This window comes from Caretta caretta, chromosome 23, assembly GCF_965140235.1.
Source record: "Caretta caretta isolate rCarCar2 chromosome 23, rCarCar1.hap1, whole genome shotgun sequence".
Classification (NCBI taxonomy): domain Eukaryota; kingdom Metazoa; phylum Chordata; order Testudines; family Cheloniidae; genus Caretta; species Caretta caretta.
This window is the reverse complement of record NC_134228.1, coordinates 8,446,303-8,472,650: the sequence shown is the minus strand read 5'-3', so window position 1 is coordinate 8,472,650 and position 26,348 is coordinate 8,446,303. Positions and strand designations below refer to the sequence as shown.

At 55.7% G+C, this 26,348-nt stretch overlaps 1 protein-coding gene across 1 annotated transcript; it reads left to right on the top strand.

Moving 5' to 3' along the window:
- The first annotated feature begins 655 nt into the window (after nucleotides 1-655).
- On the top strand, nucleotides 656-24,378 carry LOC142069916 (maestro heat-like repeat family member 5). The gene is made up of 18 exons (XM_075122677.1): nucleotides 656-791; nucleotides 1,801-1,901; nucleotides 3,565-3,690; nucleotides 4,928-5,007; nucleotides 5,545-5,668; nucleotides 6,299-6,385; nucleotides 8,602-8,706; nucleotides 9,866-10,001; nucleotides 12,718-12,827; nucleotides 13,931-14,080; nucleotides 14,390-14,544; nucleotides 14,926-15,073; nucleotides 17,827-18,003; nucleotides 19,956-20,111; nucleotides 21,728-21,829; nucleotides 22,034-22,136; nucleotides 22,589-22,648; nucleotides 23,678-24,378. The coding sequence occupies exons 1-18, from the start codon at nucleotides 656-658 to the stop codon at nucleotides 23,863-23,865; spliced, it is 2,244 nt and encodes a 747-aa protein (XP_074978778.1). The 3' UTR covers nucleotides 23,866-24,378.
- The last annotated feature ends 1,970 nt before the right edge of the window (nucleotides 24,379-26,348 follow it).

The window sequence follows — 26,348 nt, the reverse complement described above, 5'->3', positions numbered from 1 at the left end:
CCTGTCACCTGAGCCAGGAGGGGGAGGGGGAGGTAACACCTCTGCCCGGGAATGTGAACAGAGGCTGCAGCAGGGAACCTGCTGGGTGGGGTTGGTTGGCAGTTTGGGAGGCTGGGGAGAGGAACACAGGGAACCCCAGGGCTGGGGTCTAAGCTCCCTGCTCCCCCAGAAGGACGTGATCGAGGGGTCCTGGTTGTACCCACAAGCTCTGTTGTGGACTGTGTTCCTGTTGTCCAATAAACCTTCTGTTTTACTGGCTGGCTGAGAGTCTCAGTGGATCCCAGGAAGAGGGGTGCAGGGCCTGGACTCCCCCACACTCCGCGACACAGGGTAATTTCCCTGGGCAGGAAGAATCCTGAGTGGTTGGATGCAGCCTGTCTGCTGGGCAGTTTGTGAACCAGCAGAAGGAGAGGCGGGAGTGACCCGGGGGAGGCTGTTTGGCCTGCGGGATGGGCCTGGGAGTCCGGAGACCTGGGTTCTAATCCTGCCTGTACTGCTGACTGCCTGGGTGACTTTGAGCACATCCATTGGCTTGTTTCCCTGCTGGCAGCTGTAGGCACTGGTGGAATAGCAATACGTGGACTGGCTCTGATGCTGAACGGGGCAGTCGCCTCTCATCCCTCACAAGCAATGCCTTGTCCTGGCTTCTTGCAGGATGGCTGAGGAAGTCCGCAAGGTCCCCTTGAAGCCCATCCTTGCCTGGGAGGAGACGAGACCTCCTCGAAGGAACAGTCCGCAGAAGAGCCCACAGCAGCAGCAGGAGCTGTGTGTGCCTCAGCCCTTCCATGCTGGTGAGTGGGTGCCTCCTGGGTGGGCGGAGGGGGCTGCAAAAATGGCAGGGGCCATGGCCCTGCATTGCGGTGGGGCTTGCCCCTCTGGGGGTTGGGGTTGCGAGACCAGGGTGTCAGTGGCGGGAGAAGACTCTATCACCTTTGTACAACTCTGGGCTGCCATGAGATGGAGAGACAGGAAAACCCAGGCAGGGGGGAATGGCCCCTCCTGCTGGCAGCAGCTGCAGCCCCTACATCTGATCGGGGCATTAGGGGCGGCAGCAGAAGCATCAGGTGGAGACTGACTGAATTGCCCACCCCGATCCGTCACACACAAGGTTGGAAGATGTTTTCCACCAGTCGAAGGGGATGCTCTGTGCACGGTGGGTTGTTAAGCCTAGGATTGCAGGGTGCCGGCCAAAGCATGAGATGCCCCCTGATGTTGCAGCCCCATCTGCTGGCTCCTTTGCAGGGGGGTGACGCATGGCACAGCACAGGGCATTTGGGTGGGGGGGTTGATGATGGGAGCCCAGGGCTTGCCCAGATTACACCCCGTGGCTGTCCATGGCAGGAGAGGCAGTCAGAGGAAGCAGAACGGGCAGGCCCTGGGTCCCCGTATCCCGCGCAGACTGGGTAGCTCCTCCCTCTCCCGCAGCGGGGAGCAGAGCGATTCACTGCCAGTCCCTCTGCCCCCTCCAGCAATGGCCCGGAGAGCGGGGATACCACTCATAGCCTGACATCATGCCTCCTTCCAGGTGTGGCGCTCCCCAAATCCCCAGGCTCAGCCTGCATGCTGGGTGCGGCGGGGAAGTCGGGTGGCCGCTGGGAACCAGGGCTCTGACTGGATCTTTGCTGGGCTGAGCAGCAAAGAGTTGGGGAAACCAGGGAATGCTGTTCCAGACCCTGTTGTGCATCGGGGCTGCTACCCTGCTGGGGTGGGAGCGGGGGGCAAGGGTTTCTGCTAAGATCTCTGTCACCCAGCCTGCAGCTTGCAAGCCCCAGGTATTACCACTGCTCTGTCTTTGATCAGATTCACCATCACCTGGGAATGCCTCCTGCTTTATGGGGCCAGACTCGCAGGAGAAAGACACCCTAGACTACATCAACGCCTTTCTCAAGGGCAATGAACAGGTACCAAGAGCCCTCCTCTGATCTCTCAGCTACTGCCCTGTCCACATGCAGTATCCGTCCTTCTCCGGATGAGGCATGGATTCTAAGGCCAGACGGGACCACTGTGACCTCCTGTATAACACAGGCCAGAGACCTGCCCCCAAATAATTCCTGTTTAAACTAGAGCATCTTAAAAACATCCTCTCTTGAGTTACAAAAGGCACCCACCATGCCCCTTGCCCACTGGATTTGGCCAGTCCCCAGCATGATGGGTTGCCCCCCTTTGAGGTGCCACCTGATGTACTGGCTTATCACTGAGCCCGCCTGTTCTGCCAGCCTGGGCCCCCGTTACCTTGTCTTGTTGGGCTCGGCTCACAAGCCTCTTCCAGCCATACACACAGGCAGGGCCACACCCAGCTGCAGAAAGACACAGACACTGAGATCAGCTCTGGGAAGACTCAGCTGAAGGGCCTTGTCCCAGTTCTCTGGTGCCCACCTCCTTTGGAGTACGGACCCAAAGGTTTTATGACATTCGCCCCCTCCCTCGATGTCGAGAGAGGTATGAACAACTCTTTGCCCCTCCTCCCAGTTACTAATTTATACTACAAACTGGGTTGTGGTATAAACAAGAAACAAGATGATTAACTACAAGAGGTAGATTTTAAGCGGTTAGAAGAGATAGCAAACAGAACAAAGCAGATTACCCTAGTAAATAAAGAAAACACACAAACGAAGCTTTACACACCAGATAGATAGGATATCCATTAGCAAATTCTCCCCGAGTGATAAACAGGTTGGCAGATTCTTAAGGCAGAAGCTGCCTTGGTTTTGCAGCTTGGATTTCCCAGGTTTTCTTGCACAGGCTAGGAATCTCTCTCTCTAGCCTAGGACCATCACTTCTCATGGTTCAATCTTTGTCTCTCAGGTGTTTCCAGGTATCTTATTGCAGGGAGTCTGAGGTCCCGTCCCGTCCCCCCTGCGATGTTATTGTTCCCCTTTTATCTTCTCTTCCCACCTGATGGAAAACTCTTTTGCTGTGACCTGGGTCCAACAAGTCCCGTTGTGTCGCGTTATCTCGGGGAGGTTTCTATTGCACACAGTTCCTGGGGTAGCCCTAATGCTTGTGCATTTCCTCCAGGAGCCAGTGTTTGGCTTTTTTCCTGTTCTACCTGAAAGGCTGTTTTGAACCTCACAGTGTTTTTCAGGAACACATACACAGCTGAACTTCAGAACGTCACATACAACGATAGCACATGCAATCCAATGAGACAGTAATGTCTAGCAGATAAAGACTTTTAGACTGATACCTTACAAGACATACTTGGTACCAAACATATCCTAATTATATGACAGTGGCGAATATTGGGGTGTCAGGGTGTCACACCCAGATGTTCCTCCCACTCTAGCAAGCCCCCCAGTAAGACTGTCTGGATGCTTAGCCCCCATGTTGCAGTTCCTCTTTGGACACCTACCCCGTGAGATCTGCTCCCTCTCTGCTCTGGTTTCACACAGAGCTGCCCTGCCCTCCCCACATAGTCACTCCTGTTGAGAGATGAATGGCCTTCTGGCCTTCGGCATATCAAAGCCTGAGCAGCGCTGGGGGGAAGCTTTCTGACATCTCTCCCACTGGCAGCTCCTTTCCACGCTAACCTTCCTGTTTTTGTCTAATCTCTGCGGTGCATAGGAGGAGGCCAAGAAACTTGAATTCTTGGATCGTGTCATCACCATCAGCAGGGCCGCCCTCACGAGGCACCCAGAACAAAACCTGGCAGCTTTTCTCTGCAAAGCCCTCCTTGTGGAGAAGATAAAGGTGAGTAAAACACACACTCGGGCTATGTTACTTGGCGGGTTTAGTGATTGGCCTGGAGAGCTCTGCAGATTTGTCTACCTTCAACTGCCAATCGCTGGATCGTGTTGGACGTTTGTCTGTTAGACTGAAGAGCCCATTATCAAGCATTTGCTCCCTGTGTAGATACTTACAGACTGTCATCAAGGCACCCTGTAACCTTCTCTTTGTGAAGCTGAACTGATTGATTTCTGGAGTCTCTCACTATAAGGCATGTTTCCCAGTCCTTCAGTCACTCTTGTGGCTCTTCTTTGACCCCTCTCCAATTTATCAACATTCTCCTTGAATTGTGGGCACCAGACCTGGACAGAGGATCCCAGCAGAGGTCGCACCACTGCCAAATACCGAGGGAAAATAACCTCTCTAACAACTGGAGATTGCCCTGTTTGCACAGCCCAGGATGGCATAAGCCCTTTTGGCCCCAGCCTCGCACTGGGCGCTCCTGTGCACCTGATTACCATGACTGCCAAGTCTTTTCCAGAGTCACCGCTTCCCAGGTTAGAGCCCCCCATGCTGTGAGTGTGGCCTGCGTTCTTTGTTCCTGAACATGTCACTGTATTGAAACGTAGATTGTTCCCTTGCACCCAGCTTCCCAAGTCACCAGGTCGCTCTGTATACACCAGTCTCCCTGCACAGAACCCCAACACTCCGCAGTCAGTGCCCACTAGGGAACTAGCAACAAATCTGCTCCGTAGATTTGGAAAGTCTTTGCTCTGCGGCGCTGCAGAAAGCTTTCCGGAGCTTACCTCCCTTCCCTGAACGTGGGACAGCGTGCGCTGGTGGGTGGTCCAGTGGGCTGGGGCTCAGTTCCTCAGTGAGACCTTTGGGCAAAGCACTTCCCCCTCTGTGCCTCAGTTTCCCTCCCATGCCTTGTCTCATCCAGTTAGCTCGTGAGTTCTCTGGGGCAGGGACTGGCTCTCACCGTGTGTGTGCAGCACCTGGCACAAGGAGCCTGATCTCAGGTGGAGTCCCTGGGTGCTAATGCTGATGGAGCCTTTGCAGTGCACTGGTGCGTGACGCTGGGGCACTGACCACAGGCCCTGCACTGCACTCCCCAGCTGGAGCCCTGCACACCGTCAAGCCCACAGTAGGATGACCTGTCTGCCGAGGCCACGTGTTGCAGGCCCTGCGCTTTGCTCCCCAGTCGGAGCCTTACGGGAGCTCGGAGCCCGGCTGGCACTTCCCCACATTGTCTCCCCAGGAGCTGATTGATCTTGAGTCCGTCGACTCCCTGACCAGCAGGGTGCGTCAGCAAGCGATGCTCGCCATCATGGAGCTGAGGTACCCGGCCTGCCCGCGCAGCCCCAGCTAGTGCTGTGTGCAGCCAGACACGCCAGCCTCTTGGCGTGGCCAGTTCTCCAGGGCATTGCCCCCTCTGCTCCTCCCCCATCTTCCGATTCCCCCAGGCACGTGGCACCCGTGGGTTGGTGGTGGAGGATCCTTCGGTGCTTGGCGACCTCTCCAAGTGGCCGTGTGAAGATGTGGGGGAGGGAGCAAGGGGGTTGGACTGGTCCCTTCTGGGACCCGCAGGCGATGGCTCCGGGGGAAGAGGGGCAGTTGGGCACTGCCGGAGCGGAGCCACCGGAGTCGCCGCCAGCTGTGCCAGCTGCATCCCACCGGCAGCTCAGCGACTCCCTGTGGCTCAGAGGCTGGGCACAGCCTGGGCACAGCCTGCGCCATGGGGGGCTCTCTCTCAGTGCCGCTGGCGCCCGGCTCTCAGCTTCCCAGAAGCCTGCCCATCATGTCCTGGGAGCCTGAGGCCAACATTAGTGCATCAGTCTCGCCTCAGCCCTCCAATCCGCGCGTCTCTTCTCTTAGCAAAGTGAAGCCACTGCTGAGGGGAACGGAGCTATCCAGCCTGCTCACTGTCTGCTTCTCCAGCGTCTTCTCCCTGCCTCCAGCAGAGACCAACCAGGGCGTGGAGGCTGCTCTTTACAACAACGTAAGCCCCAAACTAGCCATGAGGAGCCGCCCCAAACCGAGGGGGAATCCTGCAAGTCACTTGTGTCCCTGCCCCCTGGGTTACCTGGCGCTGGCATAACAGTGTAATGATCACAGCTCCTTGGCAGCACTTCAGCTCAGGACCTGCAGTACCAAAGCACAAGCCCCACCGCCTCAGATAAAGGAGTAACTCCCTCATAGGGTAGCAGTAGTAGGCATTTATCCTTCACAGGCACCGGCAATTAGTGGGGAACAGACACTCCCTTCACAAGCACATTCATCCCCAGTGCATGGCTGGGGGCACAGGCCTGAGATCAGATGCTTGAGACGCACACAGGCCAGGGAAAGTGAAGCTTGGCTGGAAATCTCCCCTCCCCCTCAAATGCGGAGTCCTTCCTGACTCTTCTAATGCGTTCAACTATGTGCAGTGGCCTCCCTGGGGACAACAAAAGCGGGTGGGCTCCTGTTGCCAGGAGGAGTTTGCAGTAGGTCCCCTGCGGGTACAAGTGAGTGGGTGAGCTGGAATAGCAGGGACTGCCATGGCCTGGGGCGTGTCGCACGCCAGGGCATTGGTTCGTCGCCTGGCTGGGTAACACCACTTGCTGTGGTTTCTCCTCTGCTCTGCACGCAGACTCTGAACACCATGGATGAGCTGCTGAAGGCCTTGGTGTGCGAGGATGAGAAGCCCAACCTTGGGGTGCTGCAAAACATCGTGGAGGTGTGGAGGCATGGGGGCAGGAAGGGGACGAGTCCTGTAGCTGGGGTGGGGCTCTGGGACCAAGGCTTCATTTAATCCCAAGCATGGGACACCCCCGTGCCTTCTGCTCCTCAGAGTACGTTCTATACAAAGGTTCTTGGGCTGGAGGACCAAGTGCCCCCGCTATATATGAAAAACCTCTGCATTGGGTGGGGGTGCAGGAGTGTGGGATCTGCCGTATTCTCCACTGAGCCTCATCTGACCCCGGGATTCATCTGTGTTCACCATACTGGCCAGAGCCCAGAGCTAGATTCCCCCAACGTTCTAGTTCTGCGGCCACAGGAAGTCGATTCTGTGGGTGGTTTGTGCTCCAAAAAGAGGGAAATGTCCTCAGCAGATATTCGGTCTTCTCGATCCCAGAGCTTGGGAAGAGGGAATCACAGAAGAGCAGGGCTGGAAGGGATCTCAAGAGGTCATCTACTCCACCCTCTGCACTGAGGCAGGGCCAAACATTCCTCGACCGTCCCTGAGGAGTGTTTGTTCAGCCTGTTTTTTTTAAAACGTCCATGATGGGGAGTCCACCACTTCCCTAGGTCACCTGTTCCAGTGCTTAGCCACCCTCAGACTTTTTCCGAATATTTAACCTCAATCTCCCTTGCTGCAGATTAAGCCCATTACTTCTTGTCCTACCTTCAGGGGACGTGGAGAACAATTAGTCACCATCCTCTGTAAAACAGCCCTTAACATATTTGAAGAGTGTTAGGAGGTGCCCCCTCTGTCTTCTCAAGACGAAACATGCCCAAGTCGTTCACCCTTTCTTCATAGGTCAGGTTTTCTAAACCGCTGATCATTTTTGTTGCTGTCCTCTGGACGGGCCCCAGTTTGTTCACATCTTTCTTAAAGCGGGGTGCCAAGAACTGGACACAGTGCTCCAAGCTAATACACCTCAGAATGACATTTCCCTCTTTAATAACAGCATCACACTCTTGATTCCTATTCAGTGTGAGATTCACGATAACCCCCAGATCCTTTTCTGCAGTCCTGCCACCTAGCCAGTCATCCCCCACTTTCTTTTTATGCATTTGATTTTTCCTTCCTAAGTGCGTTACGTCACATTGGTTTTGACTGAATTTCATCTTGTTGACTTCAGACCAACTCTCCAATTTGGCAAGCGCATTCTGAATTCTAATCTGTCCTCCAAAGTGCATGTAACTCTCCCCAGCTTGGTGTCATCCACCAACTTGACAAGCATACTCTCCTCTCTGTTAACCAAGTTCTTCATGAAAATATTGACCAGTACTGGACCCAGGCACACCCCTGGGGGACCCCACTTCAGACACCCTCCCAGTTTGCCAGCGAGTCAGTGATAACTCCTCTTTGAGGATTGCTTTTACATCAGTTGTGCGCCCACTTTCGAGCAGTCTCATCTGGATCATATTGGCTTAGTTTGCTTATGAGAATGTCTTGTGGAACTGTGTCAAAAGCCTTACAAAACTTGATATACATCATCACATACGGCCTCCCTCCATCCACTAGGCAAGTAACCCGGTCAAAGAAGGAAGTTAGATTTGTTTGGCATGGTTTGTTGTGGACAAATCCATGGTGCTATTCCTTATCACCCTATTATCTCCTCTAGGTTCTTACAAACTCTTTAATAATTTGTTCAATAATCTTTCTGGGTACCAAAGATAGGCTGACAGGTGGATAATTCCTTGGGGCCTCCTTGTTCCCCTTTCTGAAGACAGGCTCTGTGGCTGCCCTTCTCCAGTCCTCTGGGACCTTCAGCCCTCCTAAAGGTTCAGAGATTGCTTTGTCTAGCTCCATCTCCTGTGAATATCATGAGGCTCTGCCAACTTGAATACATCTAACTGACCTAAATTGTCTTTTATCTGTTCTCTCCCTACTCTGGCCTGTATTTCTTCCCCCCTGTTGTTAATATTGTGTTCATCATCTAGTCGCCATTAACCTTTTTAGTGAAAACTGAAGCAAAAAAGGCATTACACACCTTGGCTTTGTCTGTATCATCCATTATTTGCTCTGCTTCCCTGCTGAGTAGTGGCCCCACACTTTCCTTTGTCTTTCTCCTAATGCATTTACAGAGCTGCTTCTGATTGCCTTTTATGTCCCTTGCCAGTTAGAACTCATTTTTGCCTTAGCCTTTCTGATTTTCACTCTATGTGCTTGTGCTATTTTTTGGTCCTTCTCCTTCGCAATTTGTCCCAATCTGTTTCTCTCAGGTCCTGCTCCCCTGGACCGCATCCAAGGAGGTGCATGTGCGGCTGAGGGCAGTGGGAAGAATCACCTGGCTGACCAAATTCATCTCCGGTCAACACAAATTCAAGGTGAGCAGCCTGTGACTCTGGCCGTCTCCTAACTGCACTGAGCAGCCTCACGGTGCAGCACTCCCTGGCAGGGAAAACCTGGGCCTGGAATAGTGACTCAGCAAGATCCTTGGTAGGAGTCCAACCTAATGAGTCCTGATGTGGACAGGTCTGTCCTCTGACTCCAGTGGGCCTTGGGTGGAGCCCCATAATTCTATCTCCAAGGACTCTCCCCGCTGTTCCCCTAGGACCAAAGTCTGCTCTGCAGGGTCAGCGGATTTACACAGGATCACCCTGAGAGCACCATCTGAACCCAGGTGTCTCTTCACCCCCTTTGTCAGTTGCCCCCGGGATGCTTTGGCATCAGCTCCTGCCAGGCTGCCAGATGAACACCCCCTGCTTTGGGTGCTCAGGGCCATTGAGCTGCTCCAGCTGCTCCATCCCCCCTGTGGCAGGGCCTCCCCGCCAGCAGCTGAAGCGGGGCGCTTGGATGATATGCCCCCAGAGGCTGGGGCAGCAGAAGAGAAGGAGGGAGGTGGGAGGGGACACAGTGAAAGGGATGGGAGGGGCCAAAGGAGCCAGAGCAATGGGGAGTGGGTCAGGGGAGGTCGTGCAGACCCCAGGAGAGGAGGGCAAGGGGCTTGGTGCGACGTGGGGAAGAGCAGGGAGCGAGTGCAGGGGCTGCAGGAGGGGGAGGCTAGAGGACAAGGCTGCAGGAGAGAGCCGGCAGGAGAGAGCCGGCAGGCTGGGTGCGGCGCAGAAAGTGGGGGTTGTGGGGAACTCCAGGATGGAGTGAGAGAGGTGGAATGCAGAGAAGAGGAGTCCAAGGTGACCTCACGCTCCTGGACCTGAGGTCAGTGGAGGGAGGGGGATGGGAGAAGGGGCTGGGATTAGGAGCTTGCCCTTGAGATGGAGACTGGACGTTAGTTCATTCCTTACCCAGGTCCCCACTCGAGGGCAACGTTTGCTGACTTTGCTACCCAGACTTCCCGTCCCTGCTGAGCTTCCCTCAGTCCCTGATGATGGGCCCCATGGCTTCTCCTGCTCTCATTGTCCCCAGTCTCTCTGCGCTGGGCTCTGCCTCCCCCGGTTCTAGACCCTTGCTAGTGCAATGCCAGGGGGACATGCTGCGCTGGGCCTGCAGGGGCGAGTGACTCCCCTTGCTCCCTCTCTCCGTCAGGGAGTGGAGGAGTTCAGAGTCCTGGGCCAGCTGGTGGGCTGTCTCACCCTGTGCAGTGCTGAGCAGGAGCAGGAGATCTGCCGATCGGCTATGGAGGGACTTCACCACCTCTACGCCTTCATGCTGTGGCAAAAACGTAAGAGCACTGGAGACCCTTGTCCTTCCTAAATACATTGACATGGGGTTTCCAAACATGGGAAACATATTTATTGAACACTTCTGCCTTTTCTGCATCCTTTTAAACAGTCTCCATCTAGTAATGAGCCTACACCGTTGCTAGGATTTCTTTTGTTCCTAATGCACTTTTTTAAAAAAACCTCTTTAGTATCCATAGTCCTTCAAGCCATGGAGTTTTCCCTGATGTCTTTAGCTTCCCCTGTCCGTATTCTACTCTTCATAACTCACATAAGAATGGACATACTGACTCAGATCAGTTCATCTAGCCCAGTATTGTGTCTTCTGATAATGGCCAGTGCCTCATGCTTCAGAGAGAATGAACTGAAAAGGGAAATTTTGAGTGATCCATCCCCTCTCATCCAGTCCCAACTTCTGGTAGTCAGAGGTTTAGGGTCATGCAGAGTCTGGGGTTGCATGGCCTAATTATCTTGAACCCAATTATACTTTTAGTCTTCACAACATCCCACGGCAACAATTTCCACAGGTTGCCTGTGCATTGTGTGCAGAGATACCTTCTTTTCTTTGCTTTTAACTTGCTGCCTATTAATTTCAGAAAGTGACCCCTAGTTCCCGTGTTATGTGCAGGGGTAAATAACACTTCCCTATTCACTTTCTCCACACCAGTCATGATTTTATAGACCTCTGTCATATCCCCCCTTAGTCAGCTCTTTTCTAAACTAAATGGTCCCAGGTCTACACTGTAGACCTATATTGTTATCACTCCATTGCTCAGGGCTGTGAAAAATCCACACCCCTGTTGGCAGAAGCACCCCTCCCACTGACATAGCTAGCGCCTCTCCGGGAGGTGGATTAAGAGCTTGTTGGCAGAGGACCATCTTCTCTTCAACGCTACAGCGCCGGTGCAGCTATGGCGATAGAGTGGTTGAAGTGTAGACTTGTCCCCAGTCTTTTTAATCTTTCCTCATATGGAAGCTCTTCCATACCCCTAATCATTTTTGTCGCCCTTCTCTGCACCTTTTACAATTCTGGTACATCTGTTTTGAGATGGGGCGACCAGAACTACACGCGGTATTCAGGGTGTGGGCGCGCACACTGGATTTGTATCGAGGCATTATGACATTTTTCTGATTTATTATCTATCCCTTTCCTAATGGTTCCCAACCTTCTGTTGGCTTTTTTAACTGCCACTGCACGGTGAGTGGATGTTTTCGGAGAACTCTTTACGATGACTCCGAAATCTCTTTCTTGAGTGGTAATTTAAACCCCATAATTGTGTATGTATAGTTGGGATTGTGGTGTCCAGTTTGCATTTATCTATATTGAATGTCATCTGCCATTTTGTTGCCCAGTCCCCCAGTTTTGTGAGGTCCCTTTGTAGCTCTTCGCAGTCTGCTTTGGATTTAACTATCTTGAGTCATTTTGTATCATCTGCAAATTTTGCTACCTCACTGGTTACCCCTTTTTCTGGATCATTGATGACTATGTTGAACTAGACTGGTGTCAACACAGATCCTTGGGGTGCCCCGCTCTTTACCTCTCTCCACTGTGAAAACTGACCATTTAGTCCTGTTGTTTGCTTCCTATCTTTTAACCACTGACCCATGAGAGAACCTTCCCTCTTATCCCATGACAGCTTACTTTGGTAAAGAGCCTTTGGTGAGGGACCCTGTCAAAGGCTTTCTGAAAGTCCAAGTACACTATATCCACTGGATCACCCTTCTCCACATTCTTGTTGACCCCCTTCAGAGAATTCTAGTAGATTGGTGAGGCATGATTTCCCTTTCCAAAAGCCATGTTGACTCTGCCCCAACAAATTGTGTTCACCTATGTGTCTGATAATTCTGTTCTTTCCTATCATTTCAACAATTTGCCTGATACTGAAGTCAGGCTTGCCAGGGATCACATCTGGAAACTTTTATAAAATTCACTGTCACATTCACTATCTCGTACAGAGGCCGATTTAAACATTAGCTTACATACCACAGCACTGCACGTAAGTTTGTTTGGATGTCTCGTGAGAGCTGCAACCTTTGCACCAGGCAGGCAATTTACCATGCGGTTCTCCCACTCATCACAAATCCACCTTCTTATATGTCTATTGATTGAATCCCCCATTACTATTACCTGGCTTTTCTTTGTAACTGGGCTTCCCGCCTCAGGAGGGGCAGCCTCAGTGTGAGAAGATATCCTGACTTCATCTGGCAGGTGGGTCCCAACTATGGGATCGTCTCCCTCTACTCCAGCTCGATGTTCTCCTTCCCAGAAACTTTCACCCTCCTCAGCAGCACAGAGGCTGTCAGACTGGGGGTGGGACCACGCTACTGCATCCCTAAAAGTCTCCTCTATGTACCTCGCTGTCTCCCTTGGCTCCACCAGTTCAGATCCTCTGGCCTCCTGGTCTCCGAGGGCAGTAGCTCCTTGGGCCAAATGCCCAGATGTGCTTCCCGCCCACAGGGCTGGGAATCCTACATGCTGCGTTCAGTGCAATCAACTGGAGAGCCTCACACTGCTGCTGCACTTCTGCCTGGTTTATTTTTACTCTTCCAGGGGGGTTAGTTTGTTTAGTTTTGTTGGGGGGTGGGGGAGTTTATTGGCCTGAATTTACGGTATGTTTCTTAGATGTACTTGTCTCTAAACTTCCTTGCAAAATTCCCGTTTCCAAAGCTAACCTCTGATTTATATTGCCTGCTGTCTGTTTCCCCTCCCTGGTTCAGGCACGACGCTGGCAAAGCAGAGTGCAGAGTATCTGCAGGTCTTCAGGGAGTGGCGAGCGGAGAACAGCTTCTGGGTCACCTGGTTCACCAACACCAGCAATATCGCCATGGTAACTACTTTCAATGCTTCCTGCGATTGTTGTGCCCAGAGTTATCAGGAGAGAGAACCCTACACCCTAACACCCTAGGAGTCAGGGGGAAGGGACAGACCCAGGCGTGTGACTGACCCCATCCAGCTGGGCCGGAGCCCTGCCTATGGCCCACTCCACCTCATAGAATCATAGACCTCAGATCTAATCCAATCCCCTTCTCATAGCAGGACCAACCCCAACTAAATCATCCCAGCCAGGGCTTTGTCAAGCCTGACCTTAAAAATCTCGAAGGATGGAGATTCCCCACCTCCCTAGGTAACCCTTTCCAGTGCTTCACCACCCTCCTAGTGAAATAGTGTTTCCTCATATCCAATCTGGACCTCTCCCACTGCAACTTGAGACCACTGATGCTTGTTCTGTCACCTGCCACCACTGAGAACAGCCGAGCTCCATCCTCTTTGGAGCCCCCCTACAGGTAGTTGAAGGCTGCTATCAAATCCCCCCTCACTCTGCTCTTCTGCAGACTAAGTAAGCCCACTTCCCTCAGTCTCTCCTCATAATTCATGTGCTTCAGCCCGCTAATCATTTTCGTTACCCTCTGCTGGACTCTCTCCGATTTGTCCACATCCTTTCTCTTGTGGGGGGCCAGATGTGACCTCACCAGTGCCGAATAGAGGGGAATAATCACTTCCCTCAATCTGCTGGCAAGGCTTCTACTATTGCGGGCCAATATGCCTCCCTCCATGCCACATCCCAAGATGCACTGGGTCTCATCCAAACCTGATCCCAGCTCCTTGTCAGGTGTGGTGGGAGCTTCCCCAGAGATTAATGCTCTCCAAGGCATCATTGCGTCCACACACCAGTGCCAGCCCCTGCTGAGCACTAGAGAGTGTATCTGTGCTGTGCAGTATTGTGCCCCCGTGCACTGCCACGCTGGCCTGTGCCGTGCACGACAGCTCCTGATTGCTGGCTGGGTACTGTGCGTCCCAGGTGCAGTAACCCAGCCCTGTCCCGGCAGAGCGGGCTTTGCCTGCACTCCTGGCTGGGCCAGTCCTGGCTGCTCGGTCCGACTGGAACCGCACTGGGCAGCAAAAGGGGTTTCACTGGCAGGTTTGTTTCAGATGTTTGGGAAGTACTTCAACCCATCCGAGCGCATGGACTTCCTCCTCACTGCTATCGAGGGAATGAGAGACACCAGCGTCCATGACTCGGTGGCGGCCAGGCACATGCTGCATGTGATCCTGTGGGTCCCCAGCCCAAGCTTGGAGAGGGTAAGAGCTGCAGTGAGAACAGCCTGCTGGGGGAGCCCATCCGTGGGAGACTCTGTCTCTGGGCGCTCGGCATTACTGGGGGGCAGGTCCTGTGCAATGCGGGGGGTCAGTCTAGGTGATCTCCATGGCCGCTTGTGGTCTTGCAGTCTATGAATCGATAGGCCGGGAATTGGCCCTGTGTTCTAGGCCTGGAGCTGGAGAAGAGGATGTGGGAGGGCAGATGGCTGTCAGGTAGGGCAGGTCCCTGACACCCCAGATCAATAGGAGCACGAGGAAGCCAAGGCTCCCATCTCCCCGTTTCTCTTCCAGGTGTCGGAGGCTGTGACGAGCATCTACCACAACCTGGACTCCATCAGCGAGCCGCTGGCCCAGCAGCAGCTGCTCAAGGCCCTTGTCGTGCTGGGCGACCAGTACAGCGAGGAAGTGGTCACAACCCTGCTGGGCTGCTCGCTGTCATGTGACAGGTACGGGGCTGGGGCTGGTGCCGCTTGCGCTCCGGGTCCCCCAGACTGGTCCCGCTGCCAGGGACAGGGGCGTGCAGAACCTTCCAGAGACCTCCTGCTCCCTGCAGAGCTGCTGCTTGTTCTGGAGGGTTTTGCAGGCTGACATGCCGTGGAGACAGGCCAGCCTGCAAAACCCCATATGGCAGCCCTCGGCCTCCCCCGGGGCTGACACTCAGACCCGGCCCCCATGCAGCCTGCGCCAGGCAGTGGGGGCCCTTGCTGCAGCAGGAGGGCAACAAAGGGCCGGCCGGGGGCGGGAGACTCAGCAGGGTGCGGGTGGCGGTGGGTGCTGGAGGCTGGCAGGGCTCTGGCCAGGTGAAATCGGCTCTCTCCCCTTTGCAGCATTGCTGTGGAGATGTGGAGGGTGCTGACATCCCACCCCAAGACCGCAGGAAAGGTCCTACGGGAGCTGCTCGACAGGCTGCAGGAGCGGCCGCTGCGCCAGCATCACGACGTCTCTCAGCAAGAGGCTGGCGTCGCCCCCTTGGCCGTAAGTTCCAGCCCCTGCAGCAAGGGAAGGAGCGCCGTGTGTCCCCACCATGGCCTGAGGGTGTCTCTCTGTCTCCCACCGGGTATCGCCATTGGGCCGAAGAGAGAGAGCGTGACTCTAGCCAGCGCTATAGTCGAGGCGGAACACGCCGAAACCCTCTCCTGGTGCTCTGGGACACCTCTCATAGAACCGCAGGGTGAGAAGGGATCGCAAGGTCAGCTCGTCCAGCCCCCTGCCAAGATGCAGGATTTGTTGTGTCTATCCCAGCCCAGACAGATGGCTCCAGCCTCCTTCTATAAACCTCCAGCAAAGGGGCTTCCACAAGCTCCCTAGTTGTCTGTCCCATTGTCCTACTCTTCTTACAGTTAGGAAGGTTTTCCTGAGATTTAATCTAAATCTGCAGTGCTGTCGTTTGAACCCATCCCCTCTTGTCCTGCCCTCTGTGGCAAGAGAGAACAACTTTTCGCCATCTTTTTTTTGGCAGCCTTTGAAGAATCTGAAGACCATTAGCACGTCCCCCCTTAATCTCCTCTTTTGCAAACTAAACATAGCCAGTTCCTTCAACCTTTGCTCGTATGGCTTGTGTTCCATCCCTCTGATCATCTTTGTCACTCACCTCTGGATCCATTACAGTTTCTCCACAGCTTTTGTAGACATTGGTGACCAAAACTGGACACCGTACTCCAGCTGAGGCCTAACCAGCACTGAGTTGAGTGGTACTATCACCTCCCATGACTTGCAGGCTATACCTCTGTTAATGCAACCTAAGATTGCATTTGCTTTTTTTTTTTTTCTTTTTTTTTTTGCAACAGCATCACTTTGCTGCCTCATGCTGAGGCTGTGATCCACTGCAGCTCCCAGATCCTTCTCAGCAGTACAACCGGTTATCCCCCATTCTGTTTCTGTGCATTTGCTTTTTCTTCTCTAAATGTAGCACCTCACTTTTGTCTTTGGTGAGTTTCCTTTTGTTGTCTATAGCCCAGTCCTCCAATTTACCATGATCCCTCTGAATTTGAGCTCTTTCCTTCAAAGTCTTGGCAACTCCTTCATCAGGGAGCTGATGCAGGGCTGGGGTCATTGAAAGCTTCCCAGGGGACCTGGCCCTGGCCTGGAGTCAGGAGCCCTGGTTTGTCTTCCTGGCTCTGCCACTGACCTGCTGGGTGACCTTGGGCAAGTCCCTGCCTGGCTTTTGTCTGTTGTTCTGCACGGCAGGGCCTGGCTCCTGCAGGGTGCGTCTCTGGGTGTGTGATCCAAAGAACCCTAGCACTAGAGTAGCAGCAGAGCTGTGGACTCTAGACCTCCAGGGAATGCTGGTGACACCAGTGATCCGGGACGCCCGGACAGAGCCATTTTGCTTCAATTGGAACCATTTTTTTCTACGAATCCCCTTTTTGAGCCTCGTAGGTTTTAACTGTTGACGTCACAGCTCTGTCCCGCAGCACTCGCTCCTCTGAAGAGCTCGAGAAAGGCCTTTTGCTGCTCAGACCTCATACCAAGTGTGATAGACACGGTATAGTGAAGGCAGAGAAAACCCTTGGGACTTAAATACACAGATCTGGCAGCCTAGTCAAAGAGGAGACCATCTGAAGGCAACTCTCCCTAATGATAATTTACTTACCCTGAGAATAGCAGGTCAGTCCGGTTTATTAAAGTCGGACGATGAATCGATCAGACATGGAGAGGGCATGACTGTAATTCTCTTTGTTATCCACCATTCCCATTGTTCCATGTCCTCAGCCTGGTTTTCACTTGCTTGTGTTTTATTTTTCCTTCCGGAACCGGTAAGCCTGTATTGGACACTTTTTCCCCTCATCCCGGTTGAGGTTTTGTGGGGCTGTCTTTGAACAGTTCAGAAGCCAAATACAGAAATGATTTAATCTGGCTTTTAGTAACAGACCAACCCTCGAACTCGTGGACAAAATCGGTCCCTCGCCGAGGCTGGGCTGTAAGGCCCGGGACTCAGGAGAACCCAAGTTCAGTTTCGGGCTCTGCCAGACTCCCTGGGTGACCATGGGTGAGTCACGTCGCCTCTCTGGGCCTGAGTTCCATGTCTGTACAACGGGGATAGAAATCCTTCCTTTGTGTGTCTAGCCTGTAAGCTCTAGGCCAGGGAATGTCTCTTTCTGTGCCTGGAAAGCCCCCAGCACACGCCCTGATTGCAGATAGGCGCTGGAAGTGCTATTCTAACCCTTCTAACAATAATACACTTGATTTGTTTGGGGTCAAGGTGTTGTGCAGAGAAGTTTCCACAGATGATACCTGCTAATAAATACCACCCCCTGAGATCGGGGGTACAAGGAAGCAGCTGCTTATGTTGCAGGTAGCCGGCCCCGCTGCCTGCGATCCTAGCTGGGGCTGTGCAAGGGCTTTGAGCTCTAACATGTCATCTGGAGGCGGGGCGCAAGAAGACTTTTTATAGTGCAGGTGCTGAGCACCCCCTTACACCTGTCCACACACCCCACCACCCCTAGAGCTGGGGTCAGGAGCAGGGCCATGGCTCCAGGGGGGCGGGAGATGGATGGGGCAAGGGGGCCGAGGCTGGGGCCACAGCTGGGAGTTGGCGCAGGGCCAGCAGCTGGGACCTTGTGTGTGGGGCCAGGAGCAGAGCCCCGCGAAAAACCTTGGAGTGCTGCAGCACCCCCTGCACTCCTAGTTCCCGTGGCTCTGTCTGCAGGGGAGGCAGACGTTGTTTTGGAAATGGCTTGTTGGGTCACCGGAGAGTGTTTCGTAAAGCAGCTCCTCCTTTCACACAGGTGGGGAAACTCCAGCATCAACTGCCAGTCGTCGTGGAGCAGCTACACGAGGCAGACAGGGACATCATCTCAAATGCCATCACCATGCTGAGAGACATCGTCGCCGGCATGGACAGGCAGAGCGCCAGCCCCGTGGCTGTTCGAGTGGCTGAGAAACTCCTGCCGTTCTTTCATGATGTAAGGCCTGGCGGCCCGCGGGAGACCCTTCAAGCCACAGACGTGTGAATGGGGGCTGGCGGGTGGGCTAGCGGGACCTATGCTATGGTCCTAGCCAGAAAAAGGATTGTTGTAAATGACATGAACCCATTCCCGCCTTCTTCTGCTACCCCATTCTCCATCAGAGCATATGGCAGTAAGGGTGGGAACCCTGGTGTCCTGCAGGCCTGCTGACAAGGATCAGGGCAGCCTGGGGACGAGGCTCCCCTTGAGGGAAGGCCATGCATTCCTGAGCCTACATGCAGCGAGGGGGCCTCTGCAGCACAGGGTGCCGCAATGCTCCTGCTGGTTTCCAGGGTAACAGGTGATGGTCGCCTGGTGAAAATCCTGCCCCTCCCCTCCCTGGCCAGGAATCCCACAGCTGGCCTGTGAGCTCCATAAGGAAACGGCTCCGTCTGTAGGTTCTGCAGCTACCGCCCTTTCCTCTCCCCTTCGTTCTCATGGCAGGGCAGCATCAAAGGAGGGGCTAGTTCTCCCCAGCCTTTTGTAACCACAAACGAGCCCCCGCCAGCGTGTTCACCAGACTGATATTCAGTCCGCCACTGCACGGCGAGAGCCAGCAAAGTGGGCGGAAGAAAGGGACCCATCCATTACTGCCTTCCAGGGGTAACGCCCCAGTGGGGGCTCCTGGAGGGACCACCCACCTCCCCAGCTCTCACAACGCTAAATCCTACCCTCCTCCCTCCCGAACTCTGCTGGGACCCGGCCGCTCTTTATTAAGCAGTGGCACAGGCCCAGCTAAAGATCAACACCAAGAGCAGCTCCTGCATCTAGTCCAGCACCCGCTCCTGATGGAAAGACAACTGAGAACTACTGTTCCAAGAGCCTGTCTCCAAAGTGGCCAGACAGGAGAGCGCAGCCAAATCAGATAAACAGACTAAAAGAACTTATGAACACTTTTACAACAGACGTCACTCAGAGAACTGCCCGCTCTAGAACCTGGTGCCCAGAGGCGACATGTAACTGCTGATTGGGGGGGCACCATTTAAAGGTTCAGCCACTCTCAGAACAGCTCAAATCAACCTGCCCCCCCCAGGCTTCCCCCCCTTACCATCAGCCTCACCTCCCAGAAAGCTGTGGCCCCTCCCTACAGCCCCCAGCTATTGCTCCTGGTTCTCCCTGCTGGGCACAGCTCGCCCGGCCTCCCAGGTCACTGGACTGGTCCGGCTCTGCCAGCTGCCATGCAGCGAGGGGGCATCATGTGACCAAGTGGGGCGGACCCTGAGTTAACAAGAAACCCATGTGTAGGAGTGGGGCAGCCCTTGCCGAACCCCAAGCCCCTGGAGGCTGGGTGGTTTCCAGTCATGGCTTCCAAGGCCCCCTATCTGGGAGCTCCTGCACATTTACCACCCCCTGCTCCTGGTTAAATCCCCCCCAGGTCCCTGTGCGTGGCCCGAACAAACACCAGTGTAGGAATTTGCCCCCCATGCCTGGCCCCCTTGGCCTCGCTAGAGGCTCGCTGTGGGTCAGCACCAGTGTGAGTCGGGCACGCAAAGCAGGAGGACAAAGTACACACATCCCTTCGCTCTTTGAATCTTTCCTCATCGCTCCCTCTCTGCCGCCCCTGTCCTGATGCTGCTCTGCCCTGAGCGTTTCCCCTTGGCTTGACAGGCGGGTGCTGATGTCAGTGTGCCCAGAGCTGGCTGTGAGATCCCAGGGGCTGTCTCACCCCACCTTACTGCTCTCTCTGGCCAAGAAGTTACCAGGCCAGCCCCTCAGCTGGTGGAAACCTGCATCTCTATTGCCTTCAATGGCGCTATGCCTATGGGACTGTGGCCCCCAGCTGTGCCTGTATGACTGGGGGTGAGTTAGCAATACCCCCTGCAGGGAAGACATCTCTGTCACAGTGAGCGCTCACCCCGCTGGGTGGGCACGACCGTCACAGCGTCTCCTCCCCACATCCTCTCTTGCAGGAGTCCAGCAAACTCCGGGTGCTCTCCATCACCCTCTTTAAACACCTGCTGGAGCTTGTAAGGGGGCCCAGCAGGAGGAAGATGAAGGAGCACGTCCTCCGCAGCCTGGTCCCGCTGCTCCTCCTCCTGCACGATGAGCGTCCCAATGTGTCCCAGGTGAGGCCACGAGATGGAGCCTGCAGCTGAGATTGTTACAGAGTGACCAGGAATTTGTTGGGGGGAGCCAACATGTGACACCCCCCTTTAAAAGGTCTGGCTGGCAGAGGGCAGGTGCTCAGTACTGTGACAATCAGGTGCTCAAAACCACTTGAACGTTGAGTCCAGTTGCGCCATGACCATGGCGCCCCACCCAACTGCTGAGTCTTCCCTGCCTCCTCTGAGGCCAACACTCCCCCCTGCAGCCAGGCTGAGAGAATGGGTGGGCGGAGGGGTCAGCTCACCACTCCTACAGCCACTGGCCTCCGCACATTCCCCTGGCTGTGCTGGTGGGAAGAGCACAACCCTGGCCATGGCCCCTACCCGGAGCAGAGCTACCCAGCCTCTGGATGGTGCCCAAGACCCAATGTGCCCTTGGCCAAGCAGCCCGGACAGCTCTTACTAGCCATGACATGCCCAAGCCCCCCCTCCGCCCCGCCCCAGGTGCCTGTGCACACGCTCGCTCTCATGGCCCCCATCACTTGGGAGCCAAATGCCCCCAGCAGTAATGAATTCACCCTCCTACCCCCCATGAGGTGGGGAACTAAGGCACAGCGTGAGGCCTAGTGCCTCAAAAGTATTGAATGCCCATGGGCATTAGGCAACCTAAATCCCTTTGTAGCCCTGGGCCAAAGCAACTTGCCTAAGTTCCTGCAGGAAGAGCTGGGAATTGAGTCAGGTCTCCAGCCATTGCCTTAGCCAAACCTCCGCCCTTCCGCGAGCAGCCGCGGGCTGGGAACCGTTCAGCACACACGGCCTCCAGTAACTATGTTAGTGGCTTCCAGCTGGGCTGTCCCTAGCCATTTGGGTGCCCTATCCAGTCCCCCCGCAGTGGGGCTGTGTGGGTTTCCAGGCCTCCCCCTCCCCCCCACCAGGGTCTGGGAGGCAGGAGCTGTGTGGGGCCACTTTTGGGGGGCCCACAGGCCCAGAATGGCCTGGGGGATTAGCGGAGAGCTGGGAGTAGCCCGCTCTGCTTCCCTCGCCCCGGCTCCAGCCGTGTGGCTCGAGGGAGGGGGTTTGGGGAAAGGGATCCCTCCCACACACACACTCACTGACAGCAGCGGGAAGCGGAGCTGCCTGGCCCCAGGCCGCCTTACTCTGCCAGCTCCCAGCCGCAGCACTCCGTTTCCCACCGCCGGTGAGTGCGGGGGGCAATCCTTTTGGAGTAGAGCAGGCTGGGACCGGGTTGCTCCACTTCCTGCCACTGCCAGTGAGTGTGGGGTCGCTGGGGGAAGAGGCTTGCGGAGAAGAGGTGGAATGGGGGCGGGCTGGAGATGGAGCAGGGGGGAAGGGGAAGAGGCAGGGCGGAGGGAGTTGTCTGGGCCCCCCCCAGGGACGGCCCTGCCCTTTGTAGTGGGCGCAGCCCGCGGCGGGGCTGGCTGAGGTATAGGGCGGGTCACTGGGGCTGGGGCTGCTGCATGTGCAGCATGCAGCCGCCTAGTGACACCATGAAATTTGGGGCAATTTGGTGCCCCAAATTTCATGGTGCCTTATGCAGGCGTGTATGCTGAGGGACGGCCCTGGTTTCCAGCTCCTGTAACCGTTGTCGGCTCGCCCCGGCCCCTCTTGTTTTGCAGGTGTGTTGGGACACCCTCAGGAGTGCTCTGGAATTCCTACGGTGGAGCCAGCTCAGTGCTCTCGTCCAGAAAAAGGAGCTTTGGCGAGGCTGTGACTGCCTGGTGAGGGAGCCCTCCATTGCCCGGCTCCATTCCCACACCGAGCCCCAGCCCCAGGACCACACCTGGCCCTGGCTGTAGTCCCTCTGCGTGATCCCCCCGGCACAGGAAGGAGGGCTGAAAGCAGGACACTCCACAGATCTGGAACCTGGCCTGCAGGATGGAAAGGCCTTTAATAACCTTGTGCTCCCTTGTTCTGGCTCCTAGGTGGCGTGCTACAAGGAGAGGGCAGAAACCTTCCTCTCCCAGGCCATGGCCTTTGTGGAAAACCCGCAGGCTCCCATTAGAGAAGCGGCCATCAGGTTTCTAGGTAACCACAGAGCAGAGGGGTCCCTTAAGCAGAGGGGCTGGATCCTGTCCCAGGCTCTCCTCAGTCCCTGCCGGCAGCGAGAAGTAACCCCTGGGCTCCTGATTGCCGAATGAAGGCTCAGGGGTGTCAGAAACCCGCAGGAGCAAGCTCACCCCAAACTGCCCTGATCGGCTGATGGGCCCCCTCGAACCCCACTGCTCCTCATGCAGTCCCCATCCCCCCCCCACTCTCACCCCACCACGGGCTCTTGGTAGTGGAACCTCAAGGCGCTATGCTCTCCTTTGGCAACCAGCCCCACAGCCATCCCTGGGGACTCACCCTTTCCCCTGGGGACTCAGGAGTGCGTCCTGGACAGTGAGGGGCAGGGGAAAGCCCCACTGCTTGGAGGGTGACAGACGCTTTGACACCCTCGCTGGGGACGCAGGGATGTGATGAGCTGTTTGTGTGTGTAGGGCTGACTGCCCGGCAGCTGGACCAGCAGAGCCAGGAGAAGTTGGAGGCCATCTGCAACGGTGAGTGGTATCTCCTTTGAGCACTGAGTGCTAGAGGGACGAATGGCACAGGGCCGCAGGCTAGGTTCAATCTCTGATGCCAGCAATGTGATCTTGGGCGAGAGCCACAAAGGGTTGCAAAATGTAGATCTCCAAACCCCTGATCAGCTTCCCCCTCACCCTGTGGTGTCTGCTGGTTGGCATGTGCCCAGGCACTTAGCCCTGACCTCAGAGCTGTGGCTTGGCAAATCCCCAAACTGGGCCTGAGCTGGCTGGCCTTTGCAGACGATTGCCCCCCCCCCCCCCCGATCCCGCAACACAGCAAAGGTGGGGTCCTGCCTCCCCGCCTTGCACTCACTAGCCCAGGGTTTGTTGCAGTCACCTCCAGGTGGGGTGCCTGCTGTCAAGCCACTGCTCCAAAGGAGACTGAGGTGACGTCCGGTCATCTACCTCCCTGCTGCGTGCCCGGATCCCTGGGCCAGCGCAGGGCAGAGCAGCGTCTCCTCCACATTTGTTGGGGAAAAGGGCTGGGGCGGGGGGGTGGGTGACATAGCTCAGGCTCCTCACTCCCAGAGCAGGTTCACAGCTGGGCCCCAACCAGAGCTAGAGAATGGCTGAGCTCCCTCCTCGGCATTTCCTGGAGGGCAGCAGGGCACCGGAAGTTAGGCGTAGCCTAACAATGCCCAAGCCCCCTTTGTGAATCTCCCCTCTCTGGGCTTGAGTGCCCATCTGTGCACTGGGGGGAAGGGGGAGCATAAATACAGACAGGGATGAGGCCATCAGATCCTACAGGGACTGGGCAGTCCTAGAAATAGTGAGTGAATGGGGTTCATTGTGACTTCTTGCCTGTGTCTGGGGGCTCCCCCAGCTGTGGGAGGGCAGTGGGACTGTTTAGTGAGGGTTGGTGGTTGTTCCTGCTCGTCCCCTGCCTCCCGCCTCCCAGCCTGCTGCCTTCTTGTCACGGGCTGAGAGGTACAGTGCTGGCTTGGTCTGCCAGGGCTTTCCAGAGCACCATGGCTCTGACCTCCATTTCCTTCCTTTCAATCTTAGTCCTCAAAGGCTTGCAGCAGGACAGCAAGTCCTCTGTCAGGTGCCTGGCTTTGCAGACCACGCTGATCCTCAATGCCTGCAAGAAACACCGTCCAGCCCGCGCCAGCCTACGGACACTCTTGCACAGGATGAGACTGATGCATACAAGGGAGAACCCAGTCATTGAAGTTGCCCAGCTGCGCGAGTAAAAGCCAGCCTCCCTACTCTGGGGGTTTGGTGCACCAGAGCCCGCCTGGAGCAGGGTGGAACACATCATGCCGCACCATGGCTTTCTCCCCATTGGCCGCCTGCCCTGCCCAGCCACGTGAGTAGTTAACCACTCAATAGCTTTTATCACCATGTACTTTTTGACAAGTTTCCATGCCCCGTGTAGAGTTTACGTCCCGCCCTCTGTCCCCGTTTCCGGTCGTGTACATTTTTGGCACCATCAGCCCTTTTGAACATTTCTTTTGTATTATTTTTCTGTGTTTGGCTGGAGGAAGGTTGCGTGCTTGTGCTACAGTCAGGCAGGCAGAGCAGCAGAAGGTCCATTTGCCTGGCCCTTGATCAGGGCGGGGCAGCAACCAAGTAGGCTGCCACTCCTGACGGTGGGGTGGCGGGGATAGGGGAACCCAGGTCCTCCCGCTCCACTGCGTCCCCGCCCAGGGCCCTAACAGCGTGCTGTGTTTTGACATATTTAGAGAAAAAGTATGAACGAGTAGAAAGAGAGGCTGTAGGGGGTTCGCGGCTCCCTCACCATCCGTCTGGGCGGGAGACCACGCCCCTGGCTACGATACTTCCGGGGTACCTTGGTTCAGGGGAAATAGCTCAGTGTTCATGGTTCTGGCCTGCAGTCAGGCCGACCAACGGTAGAGAGTCTGTTTGCCCCGGGGCCCTCATTCAGGACAGGGCTGCTGTCGAGTAGGGGCTCTGGCCTACAGTCAGGCAGGCAGAGCAGCAGAAGGTCCATTTGCCTGGCCCTTGATCAGGGCGGGGCAGCAATCAAGTAGGGGGGCTCTGGCCTACAGTCCGGCAGATCCGTCGCAGTGTGGGGGAGGTTAGCTCTCTGGTGGGAGAGTCAGCACAACCGTCTGGCGTCCTGATTCAGGCGGGTGCCAGACCAATCAGGCCTCCTGACAACCAAGTGGGGAGGCTGCTACTCCTGGCGGTAGGGTGCCGGTGGTCTGGGAACCCAGGCCCTCTCGCTCCACTGCGTCCCAGCCCAGGGCCCTAACAGCCGTGGAGCGATCTGCCACTGCGTCAGTGGGGAAAATCTGACAGCAACACACTGGCCGGCTTGTAGTCAATAACACAGCTGAACCCAATTCGGCTGCCCTGGGCTCCTTGCTACACGCCCATTCCGTGTGTACATGGGTTCAGGGGTGGCAGGTTTGTAGAAATTTTGGTGGTGCCCAGAACCCACCCCTACTTTGCCCCCCACCTGCCCAAGGCTCCGGGAGGGAGTTTGGGTGGGGAAGGACGTCTGGGGTGCAGGCCCTAGGCTTAGGTAGAGTATTGGGATGCAGGCTGCAGGCTCTGGGAGGGAGTTTGGGGATGGGAGGGGGGTGCAGAGGGAGGGGGTGCAGGGCTGAGGGGTTTGGGAGGGGCTCAGGGCAAGAGTCGGGGTGTAGGGGGTGAGGGTTCTGTTTGGGGCTGGGAGGTTTGTGGGGTCAGAGAGGCTCAGGGCTGGGGCAGAGGGTTGGGGAGATGAGGGCTCTGTCTAGGGCTGGAGATGAGGGGTTTGTGGTGTTGGAAGGGGCTCAGGGCTGGGGCAGAGGTTAGGGTGTGGGGGGGATGAGGGCTCTGTCTAGGGCTGGAGGTGAGGGGTTTGTGGTGTTGGAGGGGGCTCAGGGCTGGGGCAGAGGGTTGGGGTATGGGGGAATGAGGGCTCTGGCTAGGACTGGGGATAAGATGTTTGGGGTGTTGGAGGGGCTCAGGGCGAGGGTTAAGGGTGAGGTGGAGAGGTGAAAGCTCTGGCTGGGGGTGTGGGCTCTGGGGTGGGGCAGGGCTGGGGATGAGTTTGGGGTGCAGGAAGGCTGCTCCGGGATAGGGGCCAGAGAGGAGGACTCCCCCCAGCCCTTTCCCTGCCGGCAACAGCGAGCTCTGGGGGAGGACAGTGAGTGGCAGCCCCACCAGCTTCTCAGTGTCCCTGGCATCTGGCAGCCCCTCTGGGTCTCTGTCAGGATAGCGCTCTCTGTTCGGTCCGTGCTTCCACAGCGGGGAAGAGACGTGCTGCTCATCTGGCAGCTCTCTCCCATCTGAGCTGGAGGCCCAGCCTTTTATAGTGCCGCTTCCTGCCCCGCCCCTCTGCTGCCATGGGTGTCCCGGTTCTACCCACCAGGGGGTGTTCGCGGCTCCCTCCCAGGCTGCCAGGGCAGGAGACCACGCCCCCTCATGACAGAGGCCTGAAAGGAGTTTTAAAGGAAAGGAGTTTTAAAAAAAGAAAGATTGCTTAGCCTTAGAAGAAAAAAGAAAAGAAAGGTGATTTTAAATAGAAGGAAGAGGGGAAACTATGGAAAGCAACAAGAGAGAGGAGTGTGTTTTATAGATTAGTAAGAATATGGTTAAAGGGTATTGTTGGGACTAAAAAATAATAAGAGTAAAAAAACTGAAATCAATTTTAAAAAGCAAAGGCTCATTAAAGGAAAGAGGAAACTCTAAAGGAAGGTTGAGAAGGTCGGGTGAAAGAAAT

Excerpts from the sequence above, each read along its gene's own strand:
- LOC142069916 (XM_075122677.1), top strand. The coding sequence starts at position 656 with ATGGCTGAGGAAGTCCGCAAGGTCCCCTTGAAGCCCATCCTTGCCTGG. Across the intron at positions 3,691-4,927 it reads TCCTTGTGGAGAAGATAAAG|GAGCTGATTGATCTTGAGTC; the intron begins GTGAGTAAAACA and ends TTGTCTCCCCAG. Across the intron at positions 14,545-14,925 it reads TGCTCGCTGTCATGTGACAG|CATTGCTGTGGAGATGTGGA; the intron begins GTACGGGGCTGG and ends TCCCCTTTGCAG.